The sequence below is a fragment of the Sminthopsis crassicaudata genome, chromosome 5 (genome assembly GCF_048593235.1).
Source record: "Sminthopsis crassicaudata isolate SCR6 chromosome 5, ASM4859323v1, whole genome shotgun sequence".
NCBI lineage: Eukaryota > Metazoa > Chordata > Mammalia > Dasyuromorphia > Dasyuridae > Sminthopsis > Sminthopsis crassicaudata.
In genome coordinates this window covers 162,085,075-162,109,915 of record NC_133621.1, presented here as the reverse complement: position 1 = coordinate 162,109,915, position 24,841 = coordinate 162,085,075, and the positions used below count along the sequence as shown (strand labels likewise).

The window sequence follows — 24,841 nt, the reverse complement described above, 5'->3', positions numbered from 1 at the left end:
TCAATAAGCATTGACCCAAATCTACTCCTGTACAACTTTAGATCATGGTTTTATCCATCAAGGCTAAGAAGGGCAAGGCTAATCTCCTTTCAATATGATAGTTATTCAAATTCTAGAGAAGAATTATTATTTTTCCCTATTTTTGCTCTCTTTTTTTCAGAATAAGTATCCCTAGTTCCTTCATCTAATTCTAGTAAATGATTAGGTCTAGTATCCTCATCATCTTAATCACCCTCCTATAGATGTTTTTCGTTTTATCCATAAAATATTGTACCTAAAACTAATCATAGAATTCCAGAAGTGGTGTCATTAAGGGAAGATAAAGTAGGACTGTCACCAATCCTTATCATAGACAGTTAACACAGCATAAAATTGCACTGGCTTTTCTAACTGCCAAGTGAGGAAATCTAGGAAAACATGGTAAAACATGCCAGAACTTGGACTCTAAGACACAGCTTTCAAGAATCCAGGTCAGTCCAGGACAGCACGTGGAAGGTATATACATTACAGATATGAGTAGACAGCAACATAAAATAAATTTTAAAAACTCTAGAGAAAGTCTAGAGAAAGAATACTGTAAAATGTCATTAAAAATATTGTATATTTAAAAAGCAAGAAAGAATGATTGTGTAGTCTATGCTTTTTGTTGGTATCTTTGAAATGTCATCCAAAAAAAAGTCATGAAAAGATCCTAAGATATTGGGTCACACACATGCAAAGTGGTAAACTTATGGGAGGGTTTTGATTTGAGTTAATAAAAGTTATGTCCATTTTAATAAGATTAAAATACCATTCAAATATGATTCCATTAGAATGTGAGATCCTTGAATGCAAGGATCATGCTTTTCCCTTTTTTGTATCCTCAGGGCTTAGAACAGTGCCTGGTACATAGGAAATAATAAATCCTTGTTAACTGATTAATTGAATTGATGATGGTTTATTTACAAGAATCCCAGAGATTCAATGAAAAAATATGTAATTTAAAACTTCAGTATAGTAGCAGAATATAAAACAAAGCTACAAAAATTATCCTTCTGCATTCTATTAACAGAACCGAGTAACAAGAGAGAGAACTATGAAATCTATAAACTGTTCAAGAATTAATCTGCCAGAACATATTTAGGACTTGTAAAAATAATCATAAAACACCCTTTATTGAAACAAAGCAACACTTAAATAACTGGAGACTTAATCATTGTTCAGGACTGGACCACACAAATATAACTAAAATAATGATACCACATAACTTAATCTACCAATTTAATGATTAAAACAAACTTCCCAGGAGTTATTTAAAAAAAAAACTAAACAAAGCAATAACAAGATTTATTTGGAAGAGCAAAGAAGGCAAGAATCTCAAGGGAAATAGCCAAAAATGACTAAAAGCTATAAAAGATAGAAATAATCTGTTTTGTAGGCACCATGGAAATAAAGACACATTAATATATTTATAGCATATACTCTAAAGCTAGTCCCCTAAGCCCCATTCACACTAACCAATAGGGTCCCAGAGGTCACTTGGGAACTTCCATGCTACAGGGGCAGTCTGAGGGCCAGGAGGGTGTCATTATAATGCTATACATCCAAAATTTCCCTGAGGTGCTCCATATCTCCTCCATAACTATATCAAGTGAGTCCACCAAACCTAATTAGCTTTTAGTTAAAGGCATTTACTAAGGTAGCAAGGAGAACTTTCCCCTCAAGAATTTATGACACTCTCCTATTAGTTCATATGGAATACAGGGGAAAGTGGGCTCAAGCTTAGAAAGTATATCTAATAAATGTGGCATAGCCCCAGACTTCTAGGAGTCCTTTTTCCTCCCACTTTATAAGGTACTCCATAAAGTTTCCCTTAGGGAACAAATCATAAACGTCATAATAAGGAAAATCAAAATTTCAAGTTACACAAATGGCTATAGAAAGATGTGTGGTGGGTATTTGTAGGCTACAATACATTGTTTTTTGCTGTTGAATACAAACTAGAACTCTGGATAGAGTTCTGATTTGGGCTTGGAGTCAGGAAGATGAGTCTTCCTGAATTCAAATTTAGCCTCATATAGCTACTCTGTGTGAATCCTGGGTAAGTCACTTACCCCTGTTTGCCATCCTTATCTATAAAATGAACTGGAGAAGGTAGCAATTTATTACAGTATCTTTACCAAGAAAAACTCAAATGAGGTTATAGAGTTGAACATGACTTTATCATATTGAAATGTGATATAAATGACATTATCAAAAACATGAATAAAGCCAGTTTATAAATATTTATTAAGTTCCTGTTATGTGCCAGGCATGTGCTAAGTACTAGAAATACAAAAAGAATAAACAGTCCTTGCTTCAAGGATCTTGTGATCCAATGAAGATTTGGGCTATTCATTTACCCTGAGTGAAAGATGACAAATGATCAATCCAAATATTCCACTTGGTACTCACATCAAGTAAAGCCTTCACTAAGGATTTATGGGAGGAAATGGACAATAATTACAGAGAATGATAATTGATAGACTAATGACAATCTCTATCAGGGAAGGAAATATACTCATCAAGGAGAATATAGATCCATTAAAGTATTGAAGTATAATGGACTGGAAGTCAAAAAACACAGGTTCTTATCTTAGGATCTACATATGACTTTGGACAAATTACTTAAAGTACTCCTGGGCTTAGTTTCTAAACTGCTTTTTTTTAAAAAGTGGCAATAATATTGAATGTCTTACTTCACAAGGGTTTTGCATGGATCAAATAAAATGCTTTTTATTTCAATTTTGCCTAGAATTGGTCCCAAGCCATACTCAAAATTTACTCTAAATATATCTCTATATGGCAAGCAACCAATAAGCCCTGCTGTTTTGAAAGTAGGGAAACCAAACCACAAAACTTCTTGATTTTCCCAAGTCAATAAGAAAAAGAACCTCCAGATTCTTCCTGGAAAAGCCAACTCTCAGGAGCTCCCTTCCCAAGATCAAACAAACAAACAAAGGCTCAGAAAATACCCACTAGAATACCATCTGGCCCCATAAAAAAACTACTTTAATTTTTTTTCTTTCTTTTGCCCACTTCAATTTGCACATAACCTTGTCATTCTCTCTTTATTATAAGACTGTAAACATAACTGTGAACCTAGATAGCATTCCATCTATTGGTTGCTTGATAATATTACCATGAACATTATATAATTTTAAAAATTCAAATTTTAAATTTAAATTGAATTGAATTTTAAATTTTAATTTTAAAAATTCAAAACCCAGGATCACAAGATTGTATGTTAAAAGTAAATAGGTATGAGGTTTCATTGTTTAAACAAATAAAAATGACAACTCCCTTAAAGTGAATGGGATTAAATTTGATTACCCTGTCAGAGGGTTAGGAGTTTATAGATTTAGCTAGGTCCATGGATACAGGTGTGATCATGCCAGATGGCATATCTGACTTAAGAAATAGACAGAAGAAGTAAATATGGAAGATTCCATGAACTTGACAGAGCTCTCTAAAAAATCTAGTGAATATTAAATAGGAGTGGAGAAAAATAAGGTGATTTCTTCCCCTGATTTAGAATCATTTTGATCTAAAATGTTTTTATCACTTAAAAGAAACTTATATGTGCTTTTGCAAAAATATAGTATATGCTTTTATAGAAGGCAGCTGAAATCATTGATCTAGTCTCCAAAACTCTATGTGCATTTTGGGGGACAAGGGAAAGATAATAAAAGGGAAAAATAATTTTCCCAAGAGAAGATTCCATGAGCTGAAGATATCAACTGGAGGAATGCAAATGGTGGCCATTTTCTGACTCCAGAACAATAAGAGGATAAGATATTTTATGTTTAATACCATGCCTTGTGGCCAAATATCTTACAAACTTCTCATTTCTAGTTGCAAAGCTCCTGAAAGGGGGAAGGAAAGGTCAGCATAAACAGCTTCTTTGTCCGATAAGGACAATGAAAAACAAAGAAAGAATTCCTTGAAGCAAGCAACTCAACAAAAACAATGGAGACAGAAGCTGATATTGTTGCACATTCTCAGCCTACATTTCCTTTTTAATACACAATATGAATGTCATGACAATTTCTGTGCCTTCTCTCCCTCTCATCTTTTTTTTGTGTCCCCAATTTCCAAGGTAACTAAACAGCACTGTAATTCTCCCCTGAGGAAGGTAGCATTGGTCTGGTAAGCTGCTTCTCTTAAGGAACAGGGGAATTCCTCAGCTGTGAGAATTCAACTGTTGTCTGCCTTTTTCATCCATACTAGATAATAAATACATAGCAAACTAATTGCTATACAAAACTAATATGAAGATTGTTGCTAAATCGTTTCAGTCACATCCGAATCTTCACGACCCCATTTGGGGTTTTCTTGGCAGAGATATTAGAATGGCTTGCCATTTCCTTCTTCAGCTCATTTTACAGATGAGGAAACTGAGGCAAATAGAATTAAGAGTCCCATGACCAGTAAGTGTCGAAAGCCAAATTTGAATTCAGGTCTTCCTGATTCTTGGCCTGGTAATCTATCCACTATGACACTTAGCTGCCCCAAACTTGAAAAAGTTCTTATTAAAACAGTCGTCAGAAATCTCTAGAATAGGAAAATATCAGATGGCACTCACTGTTTGTTAGTGCCCTCAACAATTCATATTTGTTGAACACACATAACATGATAGTTGCATTCTCTCTTGTTTTCTTGATTTTACTTCATTTGTTCATTTATTCATTCACTCAACTGCTCCATTTCTATGCTCCTATGCAAGGGCCAGCCTTCTACATTTGGATGTTGATCTCTTCTCTTAGTGCATTTCTAAATTCATATATCAATTACTGGGAAACTGCTTTTAAAATCTTCTCTAAGATTTCATGTTAGATGACAGCATAATAAATTCAAAAGAACTGTCTAAAAATCCTTTGGCTGTCTGGAATTCTATTGCAATGAGTATTGCTTGAGATAAGCAGACCATCAAAAGAGGGTTTCAAAATCTTTTTGCTACACAGATATTTTTGTTGCAGTGATATTCCAACTGTATTAAAAATCTAGAGGACCAAATAAGATAATATGTGTAAAGCAATTTGCAACTCTTAGATGCCATAGAAGTGCTAATCATTATTATGAATATTGTTGGTATCATTACTACTACATAGAAAATAGGACTATGGAATATCTTCTAAAATATAAAGACTTATTATCTATAAGTTGTTGACCAGTTTTATATTTATCATGTCCTCTACAAATGTAACAAAGTGGAACAGATTTAAATTGCATTGTAAGAATTTAGTTGATATGTTTATATATGTATATATATAAACATATTATATATACAGGAAGATGGGGCTAGGAATATAAATTGTCTAATAGTGGAAGTTGCTATGAAATCCTGGAGTGAATTAGCTAGTCTCAAATAGAGTCACCTCAGTACACCTAGAAATAGAGAACTATCTTCTATGATCTATGTCATTAATTAACTTGTCTTTAAGATAAAAAAAGTAAGAATAGAATAGTTATAAAAAAAAATCTTTCCAGATCTTTAATTATATGAATAGGAGGGCACACTTAACCTAAACTTTGAAGGAATCTAGACATTCTAAGATGTTCTAAGATAAGACTAGATAAATATGAGTATGTGTGTTTATATGTATGTATGTGTGTGTGTGTGTGTGTGTGTATATATATATATATACATACATATATATGCCATATGCATAGAGTTATATAGAACATATAAGATCACTAAAAGAGTAAGGAAAGAGAAGGCCCAGGATTGAGTCTCAGGTAACACAAAATCTTAGTGCAGAGGAAAGGAATAATGATTCAAGAAAAGAGTTTGAGAAGAAACATGTAGGAGAAAAACTGAAACAGAGACAGAATCAGAAAGACCAAGACTAAGATAGAAAGTGAGAGCAGTTTCATAAAAATTGAAGGAAAAATTAATTTGTCTAGCAAAGAGGTAGTTAATTATTGTCAGTACCTGCAGTAAAATACAGCAAGGTGAAAGTTGTGGAAAAGCCATTAGATTTAGCAGTTTAAGAGATGACTTATAGTCAAAAAGAAGACAGTTCAAGTCAAGTGATGGGGCCAAAAGCTATATTGGCAGTGACTGAGAAGTAAAAAGAAACTAAAGAAGTAGAATCAGCAAGGATAGAAAGGAAGAAGAGATTAGAAAGTGCTTGGGAGAATGTCAAGGTCAAGTGAATTTTTTTTAAAAAAAGATGTGAGAAGCCTAAGCATGTGACCACAAGGAAGAACCTTGTAAAATGGAGGTTAAAATGTTAAATACTAAATATATTACCATATGCAATATTATATATCATACATAAATTTATATACATATGTAGGTAAATTATTTGTATAAAAATACAAATACTTGTAATACCTATCACAAAATTATTCATGACTAAATAACACATATTTATTAATATTATAGGAATATGGGATTTAGAGATGACAGAAGCTGTTCAACTCCATTTTAAAATGACAAAACAGAAGCCTAAAGATCACCCATTGCTAGGATGTGAATGCAGGTGATCTTCCCAAATCAGCTCCTTTGCCATCATGCCATATTAGGGTCAGAAATCTACAGCTTGAATGGATCTCAGTGTTCATCTTGTACACACCCTCATTATAGATGAGAACACCAAGGGAGAGGGTTGAGATAACAAGCATTAATTAATTAGGCATTTACTAGTTGCCAGGCACTGTGCTAAGTATGTTACAAGAATCTGAGATTTGAGGCCATCTGATCTAAAGCAATCTGAGCTAATGTGTACCTGAATAGGAATCCTTCCTACAACATAACCAACAGTCTTCCAGAATTTGCTTAAAGATATCCAGTGAAGTGGAAAAGTCAGTTTTTTTCTGAAGCAGTCCATTAGAATTCTTTCCTTATATAAACTTACATTTGTTTCCTATTAGCTTTTAGCCATTGTTCCCGATTGTCTTCTGGCAGAATGAACTTTAGGCTACTAATGTGACTCAGACACTTATTAGCTGTGTGACCCTGAGCAAGTCACTTAAATCCTTCTGCTTCTGTTTCCTCAGCTGCAAAATGGAGATTATAATAGCACTTGCCTCCCAAGGTGGTTGAGTGGATCAAACAAGAAAATATTGATAAAAGGCTCATTTTATAGATAAGGAAACCGAAGAGTTAAGTGATTTGCCCAGGTGTAAAGTTCTGTTGTCTCCAGAAACTGCCGATCACTTTCTGGGAGGAGATCTGCCGTCTCAACTCAACCCCAGACTAGACTCTTCTTCCTCCAAAGAGTCGACCCAACTCTGTCCTAGAGTAGACTCACTCCTTGTTCAATGTTGTCTTCTTTTATCCTCCCAGAGATAAGGGCTTGTGGGAAAATTACTTCAACCACTGAACTTGCTCCTTTTAAAGGTTGTGTAAACTCCTTTTCATATGTAAACTCCTCCTCAGAAGTTCAAAGGGGTAAACTCCCCTTAAAGGCCAAACCAAAGGTGTGAACTAGAGAATTGTTAAGTAACGACTTAGCACTTAGTAAGAACCTAACATCTCCCCCTTTCTTTTGATTTAGAACATAGGGTGGTCATGACCTTGAAACATAAACCCATCAATATGGGAGGCATTACACAAAAGTACATAGATTACATAAACACATAGTAACATAGTAACATAATACATGCTAGAAGTATGTAACAAATAACATGATCAAATAATCATAAATTGAGAATTTACAAATGTCCATAAGTCCATTGTCCATTAGTCTCATCTTGTGTTAGGAAATCCAATGATTCCTGCTGGTTTTAAAGTTCTTTAACAGTCTTCTTATTAGCTACGCTCTTTCAGTGTCAGATGTTTCTCATATTTTCTCCTTTGTTTTGAGGTCTTTCTCTTTTTCTGTCTCTCTCTGATGGACAAGGTGAATATGACTTGTTGGCACCCATCTGATTCCTTCTCCATCTGAAGAAATACAAGCAAGCCCTCTCCCCCAGGCAATTAACCTATCTGGTCCCTTCCATTCACCACTTTCTGGGTCTCTCCACATCACCTGGCGATTATCTAAAGATAGTGGAGTTGCTCGTACTGGACACTGCCGAAGGGCAGTGTTGGGTTATAAAACCTGTCTGCTGGAGCCAGTGCATCTTTGTCAAAAATTTAAAAATTAATTGTATAGAAAACTATCACTAAATTTAAAAAAAGCAAAATGCAAACTGAAATAGACATGGATAAAACCCAAGAGACCTAGGCTCCACACAGGTGTGGGACAGCTGGAGGGGAGAGAGAATGGGTGGATGAGGGAGATCTATACAGTAAATGGTTTATGTTACAGATGGCTGGCAGTTTAAAGAGTCTCTTCCCAGCACCCCTGCTGCTCCAGCCCAAAGAGGGCAAACCAAGGGAGAAGAGGAGAAGAGGAACATCATCAGGGTGCATGCAGGGTCCAAAGCAGCAGGCTGGGCTTGCTCAAATAAGTCCTCGTTGCTTCTTATAATCTTCTAAATTCAGGGATCTTCTTGGAGCACCACTCTTGGCTGGGGGAGCCTTTGAAGTGATGGCCAGTGTCTTTGATTCTGAACTGGGAACTTGCAAGTAGATCTTCACATCAAAATCATGCACTTTGAACAGGTCCTCTGAGAGGTCACTGGCTGACTTAGAGTTGATGTCTTTGTCCTTTCCTTGACTCTTGTTCATCTCCTTTGGGGCATCTGGTAGTGCCCCAGAGCCATATTTTGCATTCAGCTGAGCCAGGATGGCAGCTTGAACAGCAGGGTCTCTGGAATTGGAGACAATAGTTAGTTTGCAGTGCCGCCTAGTGAAGGGGTCCATCTGTTGATTTTTCATGTTGTGACTTTCAGCCACAAGGGCATTCTCAGACTCAACAATGTTCCATTCCCGATTTCATTGGTTAATATAACTAATGGCAGAAATATTCTTTGTTTGTTGACAATTTGTTTAGCCTTGCCTTGGTCTCCCAAATCTCCTGCCATGGCCTTCTCCTTCAGAAGCTACGGTTTTTTCATGGCATAGTTGGGTGGAGTTTTTCTGAATCTCTCTTTCTCTTTTATAATCTCTTCGATATCCTGATCATTGGATTTATAATTCAAAGCGTCTTTAGTGGATACTTCCTTCTTGTTGATTTCATCCAAGGTAGGTAGCTGCATGCCAACAGAAAACATCGCTTCTTTCCATTTCATAAATTCACTTTCTGTGAACTCTTGGTTTGAGACAAACTCCAAGCGGAATACTCGCTGGTCATTGACATGCCTCAACTGCAATCCTTTATTTGTCCTAGTGCCACCCAACTGATAAACCTTGGCTGTTTCCACCACACCAGTGATTTCAGCAACCTGATAGACATGTTTACTGTTGTGGTTCCCAATGCCAATTCATACAAAACATCCGGTGACTGTCTTAGCAAAGAAAGGCATGTGACACCACTGTTCCAGCTTGTGCCGAGATAACCGCGCTCAGTTCAACTCTTCAGACAGAGAAACTGGCTGGGATTTTGGAGGAACCTTTTCCTTTTCCTCTTCTTCATCAGATGATGTTGTCCTAGATGAATGACCTATCTTCTCACTGGACTTATTGTCATCATCATCAGAGTAAACTTCACTTGTTTTTAATGATTGTTTTTTTGACAAGCAGCTCAGCTGTTCTCTTCTTCCGTTTTTCTCTCTCTGTTTTAAGTTCTTCCATGGCCTGAGATTTTTTGTCTAGTTTTTCATCCTGCTTGTAATGCCGCTCCTTATTATGGGACATGACCTGGGGCTCTTGAATCTGTGTAAGTTTTTTCTTCTCTTGTTCTTCTTCTTGTTTTTTTCTTTTTTTCTTTCTTTTCTTTCTTCTTGGCTGTTTTTAATTTCTTCTTAAGTTCAAACCTTCTCTTCAGCACCTCTCTCTTTTCTATCCTGTTAAACAGTTCCTGTTCTCTTGCCTTCTCTGTTATTTTTTCTAAACGGGCCCTATCTTCTTCATCTCCCATGAGGTCTTCTCCATACCCATCATGGAATTCCTCATCCTCAGAAGAAGAATCTGAATCTGAGCGGGAGGAGGAACTGTTCCTGTTGGAATCAGACTCTTTACCATCTTCAGGGCCTGAACCCTCAGCTGAGCTGTCTTTGTCAGAGCTACCTGAGGAAGCAGCTTTGTCTGTCAGTTTTTTCATGGTTCCCTTCTTCTCTATCTTCCCAGGTTTTCCTTTTTTCTTATTTTTTGAACCTCCAACTGTGCACTCATCATCACTGTCTGATGTTTCAGAGTCCGAAGAAGCTGCAGGCTGACTAATAGGTTGCTCCTCCTCGGAGTCACTACGTTTCCGTTTGGCTAGGGACAAGAGCTCCTGATCCAGGTTCTTGTCACTGCTGCTGTCCTCCGTGTCCAAGTGGATCACAACATGGCTTTTCTGCTTCTTGACCATGGTGGCACCCCAGCTCCCACACCGGACGCAGCTGCCCAAATTCCCCTCTTGCCCACCAGCCAGTGCGCTGCTGCCTCCACCACTGGACCCACACAAAGGCGATCTCTCGCACCAGCCCCAACCCCTCCCCTCCGAGGCACGCCAAAATGTAATATCCTGATTGTCTCTTAATTATAATTCTTCTCTGGGAGGAGGCTTCTTTTCTTTGTGAATCCTTTTCTCTGGGAGCAGGTTTCTTGGGAGGCTTCTGGCGCCTCCAGCCAGAGGGAAGGTAGACATGAGAATGGAATCTTGACTCTGAATCTCCAAGAGTGTGAGAAGTCTTCTCCTTCACCTTCACCTTCACCAGATCTTCTCTGGGAGGAGATCTGCTATCTCAACTCAATCCCAGACTAGACTCTTCTTCCTCCAGAGAGCTGTCCCAACTCTGTCCTAGAGTAGACTCACTCCTTGCTCAATGTTGCCTCTTTTATCGTCCCAGAGAATGGGTGTGTGAGAACTCAAGGGCTTGTGGGAAAATTACTTCAACCAATGAACTTGCTCCTTTTAAAGGTTGTGTAAGCTCCTTTTCATATGTAAACTCCGCCTCAGAAGTTCAAAGGGGTAAACTCCCCTTAAAGGCTGGAACCAAAGGTGTGAACTAGAGAATTGTTAAGTACCAATTTAGCACTTAGTAAGAACCTAACACCCAGGGTCTCACATCTAGCAAGTGTCTGAGGCCACATTTGACTTAGTAAGAGGAGTGTTCTTGATTCTATGCCCAGTTTCTATCCACTGCCCATCGTGTTGCCTTTTAACAAGACTACCACTTTCATAATCTTAGTCACTATAGTTTTCTTGATTTCCCCTAAAATGGTAAATACCCTTTTTTTTGGCTGTCAAGTAAAACTGTTAACTCATATTGAGCTTGTGGTCCCCCAGATTCCCAGATCTAAAGGTCTATAGTGGCCAGGGGAACTAAAAAGATGCTTATATACAAGGTCACAAGATAAACTCCTCAGGGCAAGGAGTATTATGTTTTTGTAACCCCTGTGCCCAGCATAATGTGTGATACAACAGGTGCTTTAAAAATGTTCATTGAGTCAATCAATCATTAAGTGCCTATTACTTGCCAAGAACTGTACAGAATGCTACATACAAATAAAAGGAATGAAATATTCCCAGATGAAATGAATGAATTGATGATCAAACCAAGTGCCGGTGGCTGTGAGAGCAGAATCTGGAGATCAGGAACTGATTTTTCCAAGCAAGTTCTTTTGAAGTAGAAAGAACTCTTCAGGGGAGGGAGGGGCTTGCTCAAAGCTGCCATCTAGGACTTCTCTTGATCTCTGGTAGGTCTCTGTGGGTTCTACCCTTGTGTTGCAAACCCTTCATATATGCTTGATGATTGATTGACTGTAGAGGAATCACAGCATATTACTTGAAGGAAAGTTATGTTTGGAATAGTTTTGCAGCCCCAGCTGGAGAAACAGTCTAAAAGCTGCTGTTCAAATGTTCAGGGACCAGTCACTACATTCCAGAAATGTGGCTTATTGAGTTGTTGAGATTCTCTGACAGTTTCCTGAACATCTCTTTGCAGAAGAGAATATAAAATTGTGAATGTGGTAGGACACAGAGAAAAAAGAAGAGGAAAATGGACTTGGGGGTGGAGAGTGGGGTCAGGACCAAAAAAAAATTGGAGCATTTTAAACTTTTGAAAATCTTAAGAGAGATATTCTCCTCCCATCCATTAAATTTCCTTTTAGAGAAATATAGTTGAAATAAAAAAGAACTGTCTATGATGAGATGACATCTGCTATTCTAAGACTTCAAAAAAGAAGGGGGAAAGGATTTCACAACCAGCTTTGTGAATTGCAGAGGCATAAGACTACAACAGTAGATAATGGTGAGCTTAACACTTATTCCTGGGGAGATAATCACTTAAATTTTTTTTCCTGCTCTTTAATCCATTCCACCTACCATCTATTCCCCCCCCCAAAAAAAAAGGAAATTATGGTTAACATTTATATAGCACTTTAAGGTTTGCAAAATGCAGTACATATGCTACTTCATTTGATCTCAAAAACACTTTGGCAAGTAATTAATATAATTATTCCCATTTTACAGATGAAAGAGGTAAAGTGATTTGCTCACACTCATTGAGAATAGATAGGTAGGTGATATAGTGGATAGAGATTGGAGTCAAGAATACCTGAGGTCAAATCCAGCCTCAGAGATTTATTGGCTGTGTGACCCTGGGCAAGTAATCTTGTTTGTCTCTGTATTATCTCCATAAATGGCAGAGGAGTAATAATAGCCCCTACCCTCCTAGGGTTGTTAAAGGTAATAATGACAATGTGCTTAGCAAAGTGCCCAGCACATAGCAAACATCATAAAAGTGTTAACTATTAAACAGCCTGAGTCTGAGGCAAGATCTTAACTGGGGTCTCCAAATTCCACACTCTATCCACTGCAGCACCTGATGCCCATGCCAGGAATTCCGTCCATCAATGAAATCACAGATTTAGAGAGAAAAAACGAATGTAGGTCCATCCTCAGAAAGTAAAGCTTCTTTATTTGTATTTCTTCTAAAAAAAAAAAAAAAAAAAAAAACACCAAACAAACAAAAAAAACTAAAAAACTTTGAAGGTTAATCCTCACATGAAGTCTTCAAACAAAATCTGGAAGACTACTTGTCTCTGGTCTTTCTTTATTTCTCCAATGCTTAGCACAATGCCTGACACATAGAGGACACTTAATAAATGTTTGTGACTGACAGACTTACTGGTCCAGCATGCTGAAGATTCTTCTTCAGCTAAGTGTAAAAGTGGATAGAGTCAGGAATCAAGTCTGGAATCAGAGAGACCTGAATTCAAATCTAGGCTCAGGTATTTGAGCAAGTTATTTAACCCCTGTTTGCTGCAGGTTCCTCAACTATAAAGTGGAAGGTGATAATAGCACTTATACCCAGGATGTTGTGAGCATCAAAAGAGATAATATTTGTAAAGCTCTTAGCTCAGCGCAAGGGCAAATTGTTGATGTTAACAAATGCTTGTCCTTTCCTTTAGTGTCCACATCTGAAAAATAATCATAACATAACTATCTCCAGGGTTGTTGTGAGGATCAAACAAGATATTTGTAAAGCTCTAAGCACAATATCTGTGCTAATTAGGCACATGGTTGGTGTAATATGCTTTTTTCCTTCCTCTTCCCTTATAGAGGTTGAGATTGATGGCCATTGAGATCCACTCTGAATTACAATACTTAAAAGAAAAAAAAATGACATTGTAGAAGATGACAGACTGATAAGGATTCCAAAAAAGAATATGGCTGACATGTTAAGCTAATATGTTAAACTAAGATTCTTTCCATTCCCATTCTATCCCAAAAGACAACAGTTATTTGAAACATCCTAGATAGTAAATAACAATGGGACTCTGATGATATGACTAGGAGCACCACTGTCAATAAGGGGTACTACTTAGGTTAAAAAAAAGGGGGGGGGTTTAAAAATTCAGTCATGAAAATTAGCATATTCACGAGGAGACCTGATCCCTGATTCTGCTTTCTGTTGTTATACCCTTTCAGTCATATCTAATTCTTCATGACCTTTTTGGGGGATTTTCTTGACAAAGATACTGGAATGGCTTGAGATCTCCTTCTCCAGCTCACTGTACAGGGAAGGAAACTAAGACAAATAGGGTTAAGCAACTTGCTCAAGTTCACACAACTAATAAGTATCTAAGGCCAGATTTGAATTCAAGAAAAGGAGTTTTCCTTCATTCCAAGCCTGATACCCCACTGACTGTGCCACCTAGCTGCCCATTCTATTCTAGTTTGAGCTTTGTAACTAATTAGTTATATGATCTTTAGCAGCTTAGCTATAAAATGAAAAGAGTTAGATTACATAAGTTCAAATATCTCTTCCCACTCTAAAATTCTATTACACTAGACTGCCCAAAACACAAAGCATTTGCAAACCTAGAAAACTGGTGGCATTTTAAGGCATTTCCTTCCCACTCTATTCCCAAATGACCATTGATTCTTGGTACTCTCTACTCTTTACCTCCACATGCTATACTACAGCTAAGCTGGATTCTTCCCTATCTCCTAAACACACCCTGAACTTTCCCACCTCTGTGCCCTGCTTACACTATTTTCCATGTCTAGAATGTTTTCCTTTTCCCACTCAAATAATATATTACCCACTAGCTAGTTTTTTGGGTGATTAGTTGTTATTATTGTTGTCATTTTAATCATGTCTAATTCTTAGTGACTCCATTTGCAGTTTTCTTGACAAAAATACTTGGAGTGGTTTGCTCTTTTCTTCTCCAGCTCATCTGAGGAAACTGAAGCAAACAGGATTAAGTGACTCAAGCAGCATCACATAGTGTCAGAGGCTAGACTCAGGGAGCTGAGTCTCCTGACTTCCATCCACTGCACCTCCTGACTGACCTTTGGGTAATTAGACTGGTACTTAATCAGTAGGCATAACCCATTTCCAGAAATGTACTCAGAAGGCTTATTAGATCCTCAAGGCAGTCAATAATCATTTATTTAGAATCTATCAGGTGCCAGACAGTGCTAAAAACTGCTAAAAGCCAAAGACACGCCACACTCTCATAAAACTCCTTCCTAATCTAATGGGATAAACAACAAGCAAGTGAAAATATACAAACTATATTCAGGAAAATAGAAAATAATTAAGAGAGTGAAGGAACTAGACTTAAAAGGATTTGTGAAAGACTTCCTGAAGAAGGTAGGATTGTAACTGAGACTTGAAGGAAGCCAGAGAACCCAAAAAGCAGAGATAAATAGGGACAGCCAGAAGAAAGCCCAGAGCTGAGAGAGAGTCCTGTTCATGCAATGGAAAGAAGACCAATAAATCAAATAGTATGTATAAGATGTTAAGAAGACTGGAAGGGAGAGAGATGTAGGTTGTGAAGGTCTTTGGATAAAAGAGGTTTTTGTTTTTGATAAGGAGGCAATAAAATTTAGCAGATATGGTGGTGGTATGTTTGGACCTGCTCGAATTTATGCTCTACTAGCATAGCCTTCTACATATCTAACTCAAATGCCACCTGCTATATGCAGGAAGAGCAATATTCTAACTTCTCTCCCCAACAAGGTTAGACTAATTTTTCCTTAACAAGTATTGAGATATTTCTTGAGACTTGGGTTGGCTCAGGGAAAAAAGGAGCTTAGACTGTTGACATCACTTCTGGATGTACAAAGCAGCCACAAGAGTGCCAGTGCCCTCCCAAACACTTGGCTGATGAATTTTAGTCAATGAGAGTTTTGAATCTATTCAAAGTTTCCCTATGCCATGAGGATCTTCTTGCTACATCTAAACAAATCTCCTTTAAGTAACTGTTGAATGAGTGTCTCATTTTGTTTCAATATCAAACCAAAACTGCCAAGGACTTGCCTGAGTTTGGTCTAGCTCAGAAGATCTCTCTAATTTTCCCTCTAAGACTGTACATAACTTTTTCAAGTCTACATTTTGGATTACTTTGCAATAGGTATGCATTGTTATGTTCTATGCATGTTTCTTTCCTCTATAAAATGACATCCTCCATAAGTACAATTTTATCTTTACCTCTTAACCAATACCTAATAAAGGGCTTTACTGGTTGAATTTTCTCAAGAATTCCAATTTCAGCAATGATATCTATCCCCATGACTACCCCCAGGCTATATTTTGATCAACCAATTCTTCTTGGTTCAAAGAGTAGATCTCTACTATATAAAACTCTTTCTTTTATATTACAGAGTTCTCTCTATCTAGATATGATTCTTCCATCCCATATTGGCAACAAAGACATATCTATTACCACAGCCCAAAGGTCATCACTCAGAGTGCAAAGAAAGTGATTAACAGCAATTGGAACCTCACAGACTTTCATTCTGACTATCACATTTTACTGAAGCATCATGTGGCTCCAATATTTTTGTTCTTTTAAAGGTCAGACTGGGTCTTGGTCTCAGTGGACAATCATGTAGAGCGAGGGAAAAATATATATCTCTGTTTTGACTGTTGCACTGAACAGCAGGAGAGACGAGAAGAAAGGAAAGTTCTTGGCTAAGATGAGGAGAAACTTGCCAGAAAATCTGGTGAATACTCTAGCTTGCCAAAAATATCCCCCAAAGTCCCATTAACACTATGACACCAAACTAGAAAAGTACTGAGAAAAGCTTAGTAACACCGCCGATATCTTGGCTTGTTTTGAAAGAGAATTTGTGTTTCCATTTGTCAAGGTTTCAGGTGAGGCTACTCATAAGTGGAAAGGAGCATCAGTGGTATGGAAGGACTGATGTTTAAGGCTGGGCATTGCAATGGTTCATTTTCCAAAAGGTTTCTGCAGAAACTTTCCCAGCAGATTGAGCTTCTAAATCTCCCAGTTTTACTTTGGGGTTCCAAGTTAAGCTAGACCTTTGAAATAATAGTGGGGGGGAGGAGGAGGAATCAGAGAAAGAACTAGGAAGAGAAACAGATTAATTGCCTGAGTTGAATGGAAACTCAAAAGCAGCTCACAGCATACAAAATAGAAAGTACAACAGATTTGGCATCCTTGCAGAGTTAGTAATCCAAGATGTGGTATGTGAAACAAGTAAGGGATTTATTCCAAATCTATTGCCATTTTTTAACCTAGTCTTGAAATGTATTAAATTTGCTACCGATTCTTTCTATTCAATTCAACAAATACTTTATAAATCCCTACACTGGGCTAGGGATTTAAAGATAAAAAAATGGCAGTCCCAAGGCTTCAGAAAGCTTACAATCTGGTAGGTGACAAGTAACTATAATAAATTAAAATATGCCAATATCAGTGGCCTGAAAGATCTGAGGCAAGGGGGAATCAAAGAAGGCTTCATAAAGGAAATAAAATCCATCTGATCATTGAAGAAAGAGAAGAAATATGATCCTTTTACCACTAGGATCAAATATAAATTATTCTGATTGGCATTTAAAGCTCTGGCCACATTAAGCTGGCCCGTTCCTATCTTCCCAGTCTTCTATGTATTCTGTGGGCCAGCTATAGCAGCTTCCATGCTTTCCCTCAAGCATGACACTTCCTCTCCAATCTCTGCATCTTTGGATGTCTGCACTCCTTGACTGAAATGTTCTCCTACCTAAACTTCAACTTTTAGAAGCTATAGCTTCCTTTAAGACTCAACACAAAAAACCCAACATCTGCAGGAGGTTTTTCCAACTGGCCTTAGCTGCTAGTGCCTTCCTCTCTGTGGCTCCTTTGGATTGATGGAGATGTTAACTCTCTCATTAGAATGTAAGTACTCTGAAGGTAGGGTCTGTCCCCCTTTTTTCTTTGTGTGTGTGTGTGTGTGTGTGTGTGTGTGTGTGTGTGTGTGTGTGTATGTGTACACAGACACACATACATTATAGATGGCATATGGTAAGCATTTAATAAAATTATTATCATTAATAAAATGATTAATTATCTAGTAAGAGCATGGAGAAAGTTATAAGCACAAGATTCCAGTATATACAAATGCCTCCCAAAAGAGAGAAAACAGGAAGAATTGGGTAATAGTGAGCAGTACAATTTGGCCAATCAATTAGGAAATATGTATTAAGTATCTACTATATACTGAGCATTGTACTAAGTGCTGGAGCTGCATAAAACAGTACCTGTTTTCAAAAGACTCATAGGAAAGACAATATGAAAACAAATAGACACAAACAAGCTATATAAAAGATAAATAGGAAAAAGTTAATAAAGAGAAGGCCCTGGAATTAGGAGAGTTTGGGAAAGGTTTCCTGTTTAAAAAAAAATTGTGGTGGGGGAGAATTTCATATTTACATGAATTGATGCTAAGTGAAATGAGCAGAACCAGAAGAACATTCTACACAGTAACAACAAAACTATGTGAACATGAACCATGAAGACTTAGCTCTTCTCAGCAATTCGGCAATCCAAGACAATTCCAATAGACTTGGGATGGAAAATGCCATCCACATCAGAGAGAGAACTATAGAACCTGAATGTGGGTTAAAGCATAGTACTTTTACCTTTTTGTTTGTTTGCTTGCTTTTTCTTTTTCATTATTTTTCCCTTTTAGTCTGATTTTTCTTGCACAACATGACAAATATAGGAATATGTTTAGAAAGATTGTACATGTTTAAGTTACATTAGATTGCTTGCTGTTTTGGAGATAGGAGAGGTAAAAAACCCAAGGAGAAAAAAATTGGAACACAAAATCTTACAGAAATGAATGTGGAAAACTATTTTACATATATTTGGAAAAAATAAAACCCTATTAAAGAGAAAAAAATGAAATTTCAGTTGGAACTTAAAGGAAATCAGGGAAGTCCAAAGTAGAGAAGAGAAGAATGTTTCAAGCATGAAGGACAGCCAGAGAAAATGCCCAGAGCAGAGTTGAGAGCATTATCTTGTTCATGCCACAGTCAGGAGGCCAGTATCACTTGATCAAAGAATATATGTCAGGAAATAAAGTTTAAAGAGATTGGAAAAGTAGGAAGGGGGTAGGTTATGAATGTCAAACATAAGAGTATATAATGAGATTTTTTTTTTAAAGAAAGCTGAACAGGTAAGTTGGAGTCAGATTATGAAGGATCTAAATGATGCCAAAAATCTATATTTTATTCAATAAGCATCGGGAAGATTTATAAGTCACCAAGTGATACAACAAGAAATGTGAATTAGAAAAACTACTTGAAAGTCACTGATTTTGAATAGCAATTATCCTCAAACTTTATTGCTACTTTGGTCATCTATATAAATGGGGAGGCATTTTTTTTTAATCATCTCATATCTTACTGCTAGAATTTTTTTGCCATATGATACAAAGAAATCTTTTAACTCTAATAATGCTACTTCTATTATTTCCCTTTGGCCAACTTTTCCCTTGCCTTCCTATTTTCAAGTAAATCTCTTACAATCCATACTCTATATTAGATATTCCAATTTCAGTGGCTGTTTCTTCCTAGCTAAACTTGTGGGAAGACTCCAGAGGTCTCCAAACCCACAAGCCAAGAAACTATGCCTTTGAAAATAATTTCCTAGAAGGACAGGAGGGGAAAGAGTTACAAGTTTTCCTTTTGGTCTAACCATCATGTTCTTTAAGTTTTTGGTTAAGAGAAGTCATTAAAGACTAGAACTACTTTATTGTTTTGATATTCTATGAAGGTGGACAAATTCTTACTCTGTTGTCCTCCTGGATTTCCCAGTCACTGGAGAAAGTCACAGGCTGCTGTCCATGAGTACAGTTGGAAAACTGGAAGAGACTGGAAAACATTCTTCTGTTTTCTTGAGTGTCTGGAAAGATGGCATCCTGGAAATTGACTCCATGAGGCAAGAGATTATAATTTTCATCCATCCTGGAGCAAAAGCAAAACAAAACCAAAGATCTATACTGAACTCTCACTGGATACCATAGTTTTATAGAAACCATAGCAACCTTCTATCTTGGAAGGTTTTAAAAGAAGCATACTGATAAGGCAAAAAGTAAATATTTTTAAGTTTAGAAGTCTCCTGAGAGACTTTAGTTCCTGCAGTTTGCTTGACTGTGGTGGTTCTCTGAATCATAAAATAAGAAATTTGCAGTAGAGATAACAATTAAGAATCAAAAGTAACACTACAAAGAAGTAAATTCACATTTTAGACCAAAGTGATAGGGCAAGGTTCATTGACCAATCAGCATATTCACTTTTCATTTTTATGAAACTTACCAGAACCTGTTCTAATCTCTACAGGTCTCAGAATAACAGGAGGAAGAATAATCTGTATGTAGCTGTTAATATACTTCAGAGCAAGTGAGCTCTGTGAAATGGGGATCTGTCACTCTAGCATTTAACTTACTGTATTTCTGCACTAACTTTTTGTAAATATTTAAGAGCAAAAAGATGAAAGAGTTGGCTGACTATAAACTGTATTTCACAATAAGATTAGAAATATGATATTTCCCGACAGGTCTGCACCTTCCCTCACTTTAAAAATGGGTTATTGTTTGGTCCTATTATATACTTTTCTCTTAATGAAAAATCATAGACAATTAAAGTGTCTCTATAATGAGAAATGTGCTGCAGTCTTTACTGGCACTCCTGAGAAATTTTACTTAGTCTAGAGAAACAATTCAAGCCAGAACCATGACATGCTGTATTCTAAACTTAGAAATTCTGGCTTAGATGTGGAAAACATGTGTTACAGCAAGCTCAATGTGGGGGCACTTAGTGTCTCCATTCTCAGAAAGATGCTGAAGTCTGGGGAGCTAATAAGTCATCTAGAGACACTGCTTGTAGTCAGTACCAAATATTTTGTATTACATACTGCATTGTTATGGCAGTATAGTAATTATTACTAACAGCCTTGAATTTGGTTTTATTGACTCACAACTTTAATCCTTAAGTTACTTTCAAAAGTATTTTCATGATTCTCAAACAGTCCAAAGGATTGGACTTAGAATCAGGAAGATTTGAGTTCTACATGAGTTTACACTTATTAGTGTGATACAACAGTACATTTATTGTGGGAAAGCCACTTAATTTCCAAGCCTGTTTCCTCATCTGTAATATACAAATAATAAAAGCAGATGCTTTATAGGATTGTAGTGAGGTTTCAATGAGATAACATATTATTTTGCTAATTCTCTTCTATCAGCTTAAATTACCTATGACCACAAAATTTCTATTGTCAATCTACTTCCTAAATCCTTGACTCTAGGAAAATCTATAAGGCAAAATGTGTTTTTTGTGTGTTTTATTCTTCTAGATTGATTTATAATTTTTATAGAACTTTATAGGATTCCAGAAGCCTAGAATTAAGGGTGACTTTTTTTAATAGAACTTTTGGCGTCCTGAAGTGAGTAGACTTTTGATATTTTTTAAAAAGAAATGTATCATGTATTGGTCAACCTGCCATCTCTCTCTCTCTCTCTCTCTCTCTCTCTCTCTCTCTCTCTCTCTCTCTCTCTCTCTCTCACCAAAGATGAACAATTGTTGTAAAATTGCCCATGCATATATCTGGTAAATAAAAACTATTAAAACAAAAAAAAAAAAAAAAGAAAAGTATCAGTTAGTAAATATTTATTAAGGGTACCTAATAGATACAAAGAAAAGTCAAAGTCAATCCCTGCCCTGAGGAGCATACAATCTAATAGGGAAGACAGCAAGCAAATAACTATCTCATTTTTTTCTCTCTCTCCATATATATGTATATGGATATATATAAATTTTTATATGCATGAGCATATATATGAATATACATGAGCATACACACATCAACAGAAGAAAGGTAGTAGAATCATGGAGAACAAGAAGAAATGTTACTGATCAGCTATAATCAACTGATACAATTAAGCTTTCTTGCTAATTGCTTACTTTAATTTTTTTTAAGTTTTTCTCCAAACTCATATGGACTAATAAAGTGAAAATTCTCTCCACTAGAGCAGGAAGGTAACCCCATGAAACCTAATATGTACTTGTTAAGTGCTGAATATGCACCTCGGCTCAGTGTTAGGTCTTAAGCATACACCATCAGTATAGGAACAGTCCCTGCCCTTGAGGGGCTTATATTCTAAGGGAGCATGAGAGAGAAAGACAACAGGTACACATGTTTAGGAAGCAATTTGTGATGGTGGCGGAGAACACAAGTTGAATATGAAGTTGTCTAGGTCATCAATAAGTGACAACCATGGTCCAATAACTACTATACCAAAGGCAGAATCGGAAACTACATTTTTCTGACTCCAAGGCTGGCCCATTCTCCTCTCAGATAACAGGTTCCTCAATCCCATAAGTAAAACATGAAACTCTGGGAAGAACCTAGCTATATATACTGTAGAATTCCTATGATTTCTGTCTAGAGTGCACCCTGATGCGTTCTCACAGAAGCTCTCATTGCAGGTTACTAACAGGCAGGTGGGTTTAAAAGTCAGGAAGACCCAGTGTTTTGATCCTACTCTAAATACTTAATAACTGTGAATCAATAATGGTGTGGGCAAGTCATTTAACCTCTCTCAAACTAAACTCAGTTACCTTGTTTTATTTGTAAAGTGGGGATAATAATAGCATCAAATGCCAAATAAAACAATTCTTGTGAAGTGCTTTGCAAACTTCAAAGCCCTATATAAATGTTAGCTATTATTATTAGGAACGTGGATATTGTTCTAAACCCAGAAGCTGGGGTGCACTTGTATTAGCTAAATTTCCCACTGTTTAAATTTTCAATAAGTTTTTGCACCTCAAAAATCGACAAATGCCCCAAATCAGGGTTTGATTTATTATTTTAGTTGGTGGTCGAGGATTTAGAGGATGGAGAAAATGTTCATTTGGGAAGATTAAACTTTTAAGTGTATCTCGAACGCTTTTCTTTTCCCTGAAGAGCGGTTATTAAACTTTTGCCCCCATAGACTTGCCTGGAAGGACTTCAGAGATCAATCTAGCTCAGTCTCCTCATTTTATAGACTATAAGAGTTTTAACAAAGGACACACAGTTTAAAGACTGGTAAGAAATAAGTCAACTGGTAAATTCTTCAAACTTGGGAAGAGCAGGATTCTAGATGTACTTTCAGTCCTTCCACCATTCCTTTGGCTCGTTAGCAAAGACCTCAGTGACAGTGATGTTGAGTGTATGTGTGTGAGTGTGAGTGTGTGAATGAGTGCGTGTGTGAGTTTGTGTGTGAGTGAGTGTGTGTGTGTGTGTGAATGTGTGTGAGTGAGTGCACTGTGTGAGTGTGTGTGAGTGTGTGTGAGTGTGAGTGTGTGTGAGTGTGTGTGTGAGTGCGTGTGTGAGTTTGTGTGTGAGTGAGTGTGTGAGTGTGTGTGAATGTGTGTGAGTGAGTGCACTGTGTGAGTGTGTGTGAGTGTGTGAGTGTGAGTGTGTGTGAGTGCGTGTGTGTGAGTGCATGTGACTGTGAGTGCGTGTGAGTGCGTGTGTGAGTGTGTGAGTGTGTGTGAGTGTGTGTGAGTGTGTGTGTGAGTGCGTGTGTGAGTTTGTGTGTGAGTGAGTGTGTGTGAGTGTGTGTGAATGTGTGTGAGTGAGTGCACTGTGTGAGTGTGTGTGAGTGTGTGACTGTGAGTGCGTGTGAGTGCGTGTGTGAGTATGTGTGAGTGAGTGTGTGTAAGTGAGTGCACTGTGTGAGTGTGTGTGAGAGTGTGTGAGTGTGTGTGAGTGCGTGTGTGTGAGTGCATGTGAGTGTGAGTGCGTGTGAGTGCGTGTGTGAGTGTGTGTGAGTGAGTGCACTGTGTGTGAGTGCGTGTGTTTGTGTGAGTGTGAGTACATGTGTTTGTGTGTGAGTGTGTGAATGAGAGTGTGAGTGTGTATGTGTGAGTGCATGTGAGTGTGAGTGTGTAAGTGCGTGTATGTTTGTGTGAGTGTGTGTGAGTGCGCGTGTGTGTAAGTGTGTTGTGAGTGTGTGTGTGTGTGTGTGTGTGTGTGTGTGTGTGTGTGTGTGTGTGTGTGTTGCTCTAAAAGTGAGAGAGGAGCGCGAGGACGCGGCTCAGTCACACTCCCCGGGCAGGCGGCCAGGGGCAGGGTCCGGCCGGCTGCGCGGCGGGCGCTCGGCTCACCTGAGGAAGAAGAAGTAGGAGTAGTCCTGCACCACGGTGTGGGAGTGGCAGGAGAAGTAGCCCAGGCCGGTGAGGTTGAGCCTGGAGCCCGCGGGCACCTCCAGCATGCTGCCCCACGCCTGGTCGCACAGCATCTCGATCTCGGCGGAGTAGAAGAGGCCTCCCTCGGAGGCGGCCTCGTACTGCCACGGCAGGTAGTTGTAGAGGCTGTACATCTCCCGGTGCAGCGCCAGCACCTTGGCGTACACGATGATCTCGGCCAGCTCCGCCCGGCAGCTCTCGCTCAGGGGTCTCCAGTCGGACGGCAGCTGGCAGCCCAGGCTCGGGCTGAGCCGCTCGCCCAGGCAGACCAGGGCAAGGAGCAGGGCGGGCAGCATCGCGGAGGTGGGAGCGCCTGCAGCGCGCGCTCCCCGTTCCCAAAGTTTCCCGAGTCCCGCGCGGTCGGCGCCCCTCTTCCAGCGCAGGTTTAGCTGACAGCGGGCATGCTAGTGCGAGCGCATGTAGGGGACCGGGGAGAAGAGGGCACAGGGAGCGTGGGGCTGACCCGGACCGGAGACAGGAGGGTCAGAGCCACGGCGGAGGAGCCCGCAGCTGGGCCGGCTCTGCCTGAGTCCGGCTCCTCTCCGGGCTCCTTCTCCGTCAGCGCACCGAGCTGGCCCCTGCACACTCTGGAGTCGCTCCGCCTCAACCCAATCCATCCCCTGTCCTATCGCTTTAAAAGGGTCGCCAGGACCCGGCTACCCCGCCTCCTCTTCTCCGTGACTTCTCGGGGGCGTGGGCTGAGGGGGGTGGGGAAAAAGCAGACCCGCCGCTGCGGCGGTAGCCCCGGAGCCTGCCTTTGCTCCGACCCGGGGGGCTGGAGGGCGCAAATTGGGTGGGGGGCGGGCAGTGGAGGCCACAACGCGGCTGCCAAATAGCTGTGGAGGACCTGATAGATACTGGGCCA

At 38.6% G+C, this 24,841-nt stretch overlaps 1 protein-coding gene and 1 pseudogene across 1 annotated transcript in view; both read right to left on the bottom strand.

Moving 5' to 3' along the window:
- CCDC3 (coiled-coil domain containing 3) overlaps positions 1-24,599 on the bottom strand; it is a 122,756-nt gene extending 98,157 nt beyond the window's left edge. The window contains exons 1-2 of the mRNA XM_074268634.1: positions 23,896-24,599; positions 19,533-19,707 (exon numbers count right to left, since the gene is read on the bottom strand). Of these exons, the coding sequence (XP_074124735.1) occupies positions 19,533-19,707; positions 23,896-24,272 (552 nt within the window). The 5' untranslated portion in view covers positions 24,273-24,599. The remainder of the gene's footprint in view (positions 1-19,532; positions 19,708-23,895) is intronic.
- On the bottom strand, positions 5,662-10,535 carry LOC141543428 (RNA polymerase-associated protein RTF1 homolog; annotated as a pseudogene).
- Positions 24,600-24,841: the final 242 nt, after the last annotated feature.